General features: G+C 49.4%; 2 protein-coding genes across 2 annotated transcripts; one reads left to right on the plus strand and one right to left on the minus strand.

The window, feature by feature from the left end:
• Positions 1-1,726: 1,726 nt before the first annotated feature.
• Positions 1,727-3,536, plus strand: GLOTRDRAFT_141419 (uncharacterized protein; the record flags this gene model as incomplete). The annotated part of the gene is made up of 7 exons (XM_007872700.1): positions 1,727-2,338; positions 2,387-2,408; positions 2,468-2,732; positions 2,791-2,892; positions 2,941-3,094; positions 3,145-3,245; positions 3,302-3,536. 7 exons carry the CDS (start codon positions 1,727-1,729, stop codon positions 3,534-3,536), a joined length of 1,491 nt encoding a protein of 496 aa, XP_007870891.1.
• Positions 3,537-5,028: 1,492 nt separating this feature from the next.
• Positions 5,029-7,300, minus strand: GLOTRDRAFT_133729 (uncharacterized protein; the record flags this gene model as incomplete). Its single annotated transcript, XM_007872701.1, has 10 exons — positions 5,029-5,110; positions 5,160-5,329; positions 5,381-5,572; positions 5,630-5,779; positions 5,832-6,242; positions 6,295-6,399; positions 6,454-6,804; positions 6,856-7,031; positions 7,086-7,136; positions 7,186-7,300. 10 exons carry the CDS (start codon positions 7,298-7,300, stop codon positions 5,029-5,031), a joined length of 1,803 nt encoding a protein of 600 aa, XP_007870892.1.
• Positions 7,301-7,959: the final 659 nt, after the last annotated feature.

The raw sequence follows: 7,959 nt of genomic DNA on the forward strand, positions 1-7,959 counted from the left end.
GTACAAGGGCACGGAGCTCATGTGGGTCAGTGACATCATAGGTGGAGCTCAGTAGGATTATAGATATTCCACGTAGCTTAGTCAGCCTATGGGCCACAGTGTATATATACCCTGCAGCTCTGCTGCCTAATGACAAGGGTCGTTCATACGAGCTTTACCAGTAGCTACAGCATCCACTCAATACAGGTGAGTTGTGTAGGGCGCACTGTGCGTGCTGCTGCCTCCATAACTCTTCATCACTCATACCCTGGGTCTGTATTATCTGTAGAAGCTGCCATAAAATTAAAAGGATAGCCTTCAGAATACCTCTTAACTGCTTTGATTAGAGCATCAATCTTATCTGCCTTCTTGGTTACTTTTGACTTGATAGGCACCAGCCTCTTGTCCTTAGCTATCCCTGCCTTGATCTCCATTTGCCGGTGCTTCCAGAAGGGACATGTTCTATCAAAACACGCCGAAAATGTGTTACCTTGCAACTAGCAAGGTCTCTGCTTGTCGGGAATTCAGCCATCAAAACTGTATTTGTTTATATCCATTTGTAGCATGTGCATTGTTTTGCACTTCTATCACTGCCATTGGATTCAGTATCTTTGCTCTTGTCTCTGGAAGTCTCTCACTGCCTTAGTGTTGCCAGGCACTGGCAAGGATGCCAGACATTGAGAATTCAATCATTGATACTTATTTGATTTGTGATTGTTTGTGGCAACGCATCCAGAGGAATGCTCATGCTCCTTGCTACCATTTTATGCTTCAAACAGCTTGAAATCTTTGACGTTAGGATGGTATGATGTTACAGTGCCTTGCATAAGAAACTGAACATCACATTTCTGCATGCATTGTTTGCCCGCGCCAAATATACCCTTTTTGGGTATCGGCAATTGTGCGGCAAAGACCCATTGAGAGGGAGGGTAGCTAGGCATACAGCTGGGGGCAGAGTATAATAATTTACAGCCCTTAGTGTAGTTTTAGAATATACATTTCATGCATTCTCTGAAGCCTTTCGAGCCCTCTCCGGGCGTCTGCGAGTCCTTGCCCAGCAAATGGTCTCGCGAGAGGCCTTCCAGACCTACCTGAAAAGGGTATATTTGGCACGAACAAACAACGCGGGTGGAAATGCGATGTTCAGTTTCTTATGCAAGGCACTGTTGTACTATAGACATGCAGAGAACGAGGACCGAAGCAAGAGTCAAGTCGCAAGGTATACGGCCGGCGATAGCCGGCGCTTCTCGAGTATGAAGTGTCTCCGATCTGATCACTTCTATGACTTTCTTCCAAGTTCCTCGGAGTCCTCATGACTGCCGCTCAGGCCTCAGGAGCCACTCCTTTGATCGTGTGTCTTCAGCTAGCAGCTCTCGAGGCTGCGCTCTAATGGAATAATGTACTGGTCGTTGACATTCTAACGAATTACTTCTCTCAATTCTAGAATGTAGGGGCATCCGATTGCTCAAATCAGTCGGGCGTCCGAACTGAGTCAAAACCTCGTTGTCCGTCACGTTGTACAGGACACAACGTGTTCCATGGTAATCCGACTGTATCGATCGTCTTCGTCTACATAGCATATCGTAATGCTGCAGCAAGTCCCCCACATGTCAGCCTTCCGAGGATTCCTGGACCATTGGCCGTGCGAGCAAACTATAAGAAAGGATGGGAGAGCGCATGCCCAGGCGTCAAATCGTTCCTTGTCTCCCCCCTCCAACCATTCTTGTGCCAGCAGCGAGCTTGAGCTATGGAACAGATCAACGAGACGGCAAATGCTGTTTCCTCGTACAGGATACGTCTCGATTCTCACGGGAAACTCACGACCTCCGATGAATCTGGATCTTTCAGTCCATTGTTCTCTCCAGTTTCGTCCTTGGGCTGGCGATTGGGCGTTATGCCACGCTCGGTGGCGGCAAAGGGCAAAAAGATGAAGTTCCATAAGAAACTCTCACGCTACCCCGAGGAAAACTACCTAGACGTTTATTTCGATCCGTCTGGGGTGGACATCTCGCTTGGCCCACTTACGATTGAGATCGATGTAAGCGTCGAGGGTGGGATGTCCTCCTACCCATCTCCCAGTACACCGTCTTGGACCAGGGTCGAGTCGGAAGCGCAGGTAGCTCTTCCGAGTTGCACGGTCGAGGTCGGGTCCTGGCGTATGGACGGATGTGATCCCAACGCGCTCATCACCGTCAGGTGCACGGTGACGCTTGGGGCTCTGTCGACCGCTTCTATCACTGGCATGAAGCAACCTGCAATCGTCTCGCGATTTCAGAGTGGCTTGGAGAGCTCTATCCACACCGGTAACTTCATCGATACCAGGTTTTTCGTGTTCTCTCGACGCGACCGTTCGGGGAAGGTATGCAGGCCCATGCCTGTCTTTGCAAACAGCTTATCATTGGTTGAGCGCGCACCTTACTTCGACACCCGTATGCCATCATTTAATACAGGTGAAGGGCCCATATCCTGATGCCACTCCTTTCTTTAGTCTTGTCGGCCGACGGGTTTTCAGAATCAGTTGAAGGAATATTAGGCTCACAATTTCCAGCTAACGAGCAGCCTTCTACCGACAATTACGACTATGAGTCAGATAGTGACTTGGAGGATGATCTAGAAGAAGACGGTCCGGAGAAATCCGACGCGGCAGCTGTAGAAGGAGAAGGTCCTGTCGATGGCGATATGGGTCAAGTGAACGGCAAAACTGGCCTTGACAAGGAGTTCGAGAATTTATTGGAGCAGGACACGAGTAGAGCGTGGGTCCTCCTCACTAGATCGTTGAAGCCGACTAAAATGTTCTTCTTGGGCATGAAGCTCCGACTCCTGTACCAAAACTGTGGACATCCCAGGAAGGGTACACGGATTGCACGGACCACTAGGCCGTACCATCGTCGTAAAGGATACCGCACTTCGCACGTATGTGTCGTAAACATCTCATTGGCTGGTATACTCATCCTTCTGCAGTTTCACCGCCTTGTTGCGCTATTTCTATGTCGGTGATATCAACTTCGCGCCTCTTAAGTCACAGCACGTCGAGGTCATTCAGGATATCAATAAGTCCTTGAACGAAACCCACCCATCCTGCTCGCCGAAGTCGATGTATCGCTTGGCAGACAAGGTGAGAATCTATATAACGATACAAAGGCGTTAAGGCTGAGTGCTTGAAAGCTCGATCTGCAGGATCTCAAGAACAAATCTTTCGAAGCTCTCCGGTGTAGGCTATCTAAAGATAACATCGTGGAGGAAGCTTTCTCGAAGTTCACATGGACGTACGTTCACTCACTAATTTTTCCGTCGGTAAGTCACATAATCGCCTTTACGACAGATACGACGAAGTGCGTGATATGGAGGTGGAGGCACTCTGCAAGTTCTGCAAGTCCGCTGACGGCGATGAAGTGATGGATAAGGTGAAACAGTTCATGTCGACGGCGCCGGTGGAGGATTTCAGGCGTTCGATGGAGCTAGTATCCCTGCTCCTCCCGTTGCTGGTTCAGAGGGAAGGAACGGCGACTCTTCCGACGTCATCACTTCTTCATCCGGTTCCTACATCGCCATTTTGATATCCTCCACCGTCGCTCCTTGTTCATGCCTGTCTTTCTCGACATATCGCGTATCAGTCTCGGGGACCGCAGTACTATGCAGTGTTTGCACTGTATTACTACGCCGATACTTCGGCAGTGCTTGCCAATCTTTGCTATTGAATCGACAAAATTTGCACCGTGACCACGAGCAGATTGAGCGCAGCTTCGGTCTTAGGTCACGGGTCATCACAGTATTGAGTTAACCTCAGGTTAAGCTTGTTCCTATGTGCTGCAGCGTGTTGTGGCGGACTTCTTCCGCGCCCGTGCCTCATATTCACCATGTTCAGTGAGGCATTCGCAGCAACCCCTACTTCGTGCAACGGCCATGGAATCGACCTATTATACAGTGACGCTTACCTGCCTCACCTCCTTGTACAAAATACACATGAACGCAAACGGTGTATTGGCTAGTTCTCAAAGCTCCTCTACCCCCGTATTCTCGAATATCGGTCCCCTGGGCTGGAGTTAGGAGTCACCACTAGCACCAGCATAGAGGGTCAGAAGCGCCAATCAGTTTGAAGACGCAGACTCAGAGAAAGTGCAATCCTCCCTACAAAGTTAAGGACGCGAGTCGCTATAAATGGAAGGTCGAGACACTGTGCGGCAACCCCGCAGCGTCGCGAGGGACTTCGTCTGAAGTCTGGCGACTCCCTTCGGAATGGGAATCCTAAGGCGGTGAGGAGGTTGTGTACTCACTGCAATTCATTCGTACACCGGTAACACCACCTCCCATGATCATGAGAAGTTGAATGGTTTTGTATATCAGTACACATGTAGTTTTAATTTTTTGAAACTGAACCCCAAAGTATAATACCAAGTGAAGGCTTTGTGTATAGATTGGCCCTTGTCCGGACTCAAAGTGCCACAATGTCATCAATATCGGCGCCTTGCAATGACTGCATGATGAGACAGAGAACAAAAGGAAATTTCCAAGTCGCGTTACGGAGTGAAGACAACTAGAATCATCACAAGTGAAAAATATTGTCCGTGGTTGGGATTGAACCTCCAGCTCACAGCATTGCATCTGAAATAACCCATCACACTAACCGCTGCACTAGCCGCACACTAGCAATGTTCAAAAATAAGATAATATGTTAGTTGGGCAACCGTCTGGGCGCATCCGCTGCAATGGCTCCGCGTCCACTTTGCTGCGCGACTCGCTTACATAATCTGCGTCCTCAACTTTGTAGGGAGGATTGCATTTCGTGCAGACTCAGCATCAATCCAGCACATCAGGAAAACCCTCCCGAGCAGATTAGGCATGATCATGCATGATCATGTCTTATTAGATGCATTATCCCATTATGCAGGATTATACGAGTTAGGGTTGTCCCTCGTCTCATTCATACTTATTATATGCCAATTAGTTCGATCAGGCAAATATTCATGCACATTGAGACAGATTATAAGGCAATCTTTGCCCTGCTATAACATGCTTTGCAATCTACAGACATGCATATATATATACGTATCAATCTAAGCCCGACAGATCCATCAGCGACAACGCATTCGGCTGCTGCGCATCTATAGCTATGCCATTACGGGTTGATGTCCTGCATGACGTAGGTCGGTGTAAGTCAAGAGCATGCAAATACAACTCACATCGCCTGGTCATAGAGATAGTGCATGGTCTCGTGATAAAACCGCGGCCCCGATTCACGTACACTTCTCAACATCGACTTATGTATATCATAAGTCTCGGCCCAATTGTTGCTGGAGAAGTCTTCAGGCACATGCGTGCCTGTGCGCCACTCGTCGATGCATGCGTGGATCTATGATGAGGTTCGTAAATAGGCCGTAACGCCTACAATGAAGACACTCACCGCAGTACAGACCAATGCCACCATCCCCTCAGGTACTTCACGCTCGTCCTCGCGGTCCTTGAAGCTCGAAACAAACAATGACGGGTGAGTGAGCGCAAAGTTGTTCTTGCCCGTGAAGAATGCCTGCCGCATGATTGCTACGACAGCATCTTGACGCCAGGGAAGCTTGTAGTTGACACGGCTCGGGGTCGACTGCATAAGATGTAGTTACATGGAGAGCAAAGGCAACGAAGTCGGGGAAAGACGTACCTTATGATCACCAGCAAAGACGTAACGTTGAGCATCCAACAAGTTCTCGATGTAGGTCTTGCTATCTTGTTTCAGTCCATAGTGGCCGACGCAATGGCCAGAGGCGATCCCCTTGACATCACGCCTTATGCCGCTGATTCGGCCGTCAGCCTACAGAAAATAGCAATTAGTAGAATTATACGCTGAAGAGCAGGATACATACAATGTCGGCAACTGCCTTACGGAAGACCACCTGCGTCTCATCCCGCAGTCGAACCAAGATTGGCTTGTAGTGGGGCCCAAGATCCTCGGCTGCTCTTATGCATGCTTTGAGAGCGACTTGATTCCGCTTACCAATATCAGGGTAAGAATGTTCGGTGATGATTTGAATGTGTATTCGGTCGATTCCTCCCCGTGCGATAGCCTGGATCTCCACCGTCTGGGCTGTGAGATTTAGCTTACCGCGACTATTGAAGGTCAACGCAGTCATGACGCGTGCACTGTCTGACTCATCGGAATCTGTATGGTAGTCTTGAGCCCGTTGAGCGCGTATCACGCTTTTCTTCGAAGAGGATTTCCTTTGCTCCACATCGTGCTCGATGTCGAGGTCAGAGGGTTCATCCCAGACAGGCGCCTCGGGGCCAAGATGAGCACGAACTCGAAAGCTCAACAAGACTCTTGCGTACCTCGGCCTCATGTGCGCGCTCATACTTGGACTTCAGTTTCTTAGCTGGTTTCCCCCGATACGTGAATGCTGTTTGACTAGACAGTTCTGGGTTTTTTTCCAAATCCTCAAGCACGAATGTCAGCGACAGGCTCGGACAATGAAGGTGGAGCCAACATACCTTGCGAGGCTGAGGCTTGGACTTGCCACCAGCCCTGTCCGTAACGTGATCATCTGTGTTGAAAAGGTCGATCGCGTTGGGGGCCTTAGGTATATGCTTCAACTTCGCGGGTTTCACAGACTTGTAGTCAAGGGTTTGACCAGCGTGGCCGCCTGAGCCAAGGGAATGCACCGAAGGGTGATGGGTCATGGCAGATGGAACCTCATCGTTAGGATCGTCGACATCGGGTACGCTGACGATGCTCGAATTGAAAGAGGATGCACTAGACTTGCGATGCATCTTGGGTGGCGCATGCAGAACCGGATCATAGTCGTCGTCGCTGGGATATTCAGCGCCATGGAATAAAGGAGCCTGCTCAACAGCGTTCTTAGGTGCCATAACTGCGATGCATTGACTACTCACTTCGGACTCTAGTGCTGCAGCTAGTGAACCCGCCGGCAACCGCATAAGTCGCTCATCGTCAGATTCAACTGCATTCGCCTCATGGTCTTCGATGTCCTCATCGCCTTCAACATCATCAGCGTCCGACGGGGCTTCTGACTCGGCAGAATCAGACTCGATCACAGCGGGCTTATAAGCTGTATCATGGCATCAGTGAGTTCACATCCTGGACGACTAGTACATTAACGCACGACGAGTCTTTGTTGCAGGGGCCGTCGGAGGCTTCTCCGCAGCATTGCCGACTGGTCGTGGTAGGGTCAGTACGTGATTTGAAGGTAATTTTATCCTTACCTTTCTTGGTCTTTTTGGTCTGGTTTGCGTCTGTGGGCGCCATCAAGGACCCCGCACGCTTCCGGCCCTGGGTTTGCGAAGACTGTCTGGCCTGGATCCATACTGCCACGACCATGTAAATGTGCATTAGCCAAGGCCACTGGCTTTCCGTTAGATGTCGCCAATAGGCACATACTGCGATTCTCAGCTGCTTTTCTTTTGGCATCACGAGGAACTACAGTAAGCTGGTGAGTCTGCTGTGTGTTATGGGATGAGGTTGTAAGGATATGCACCCGCGCTCGCTACCGTATTCGGCCAGTAGATTCCTTATTCAGCTACTCGCTACTATATTCGGACTCTAAGCTATACGGCTCCTTCGGAGTCTTCGAGTTAATCCTCTTCGCATTCATTTCGTCTCTTCTCGTATTCTTCTATTTTCTGTCTCTATCTCTTCTATTCGGTACATGTAATCTCGTAGTATAAAAGCCCAGCCCATGTACCTCATACCTAGGTCTTTTTCGAACACGAATCTCTTGCTACTCATCCCTGTGAGAGACTCGAACGTTGAAGACTTTCCGTGGTGTCGCTTATCTAATCAACGACCTCACATTTTTTTGAGTCGTTTTTTTCTATTTCTATTCGTGTTTAACGCAGACGGACTGATCACCCGTTTGTTGTCATAGCGCGCGTAGTCACCGGTGCACTTCTCGTCGACGAACTTATCAACTTCCGGAAATGGTTACAACCAGAACGCGTACGTATGCAGCTGTAGCCAGCTCACCTCGGACTCCCAAA

Source organism: Gloeophyllum trabeum, assembly GCF_000344685.1.
Source record: "Gloeophyllum trabeum ATCC 11539 unplaced genomic scaffold GLOTRscaffold_00019, whole genome shotgun sequence".
Taxonomy (NCBI): domain Eukaryota; kingdom Fungi; phylum Basidiomycota; class Agaricomycetes; order Gloeophyllales; family Gloeophyllaceae; genus Gloeophyllum; species Gloeophyllum trabeum.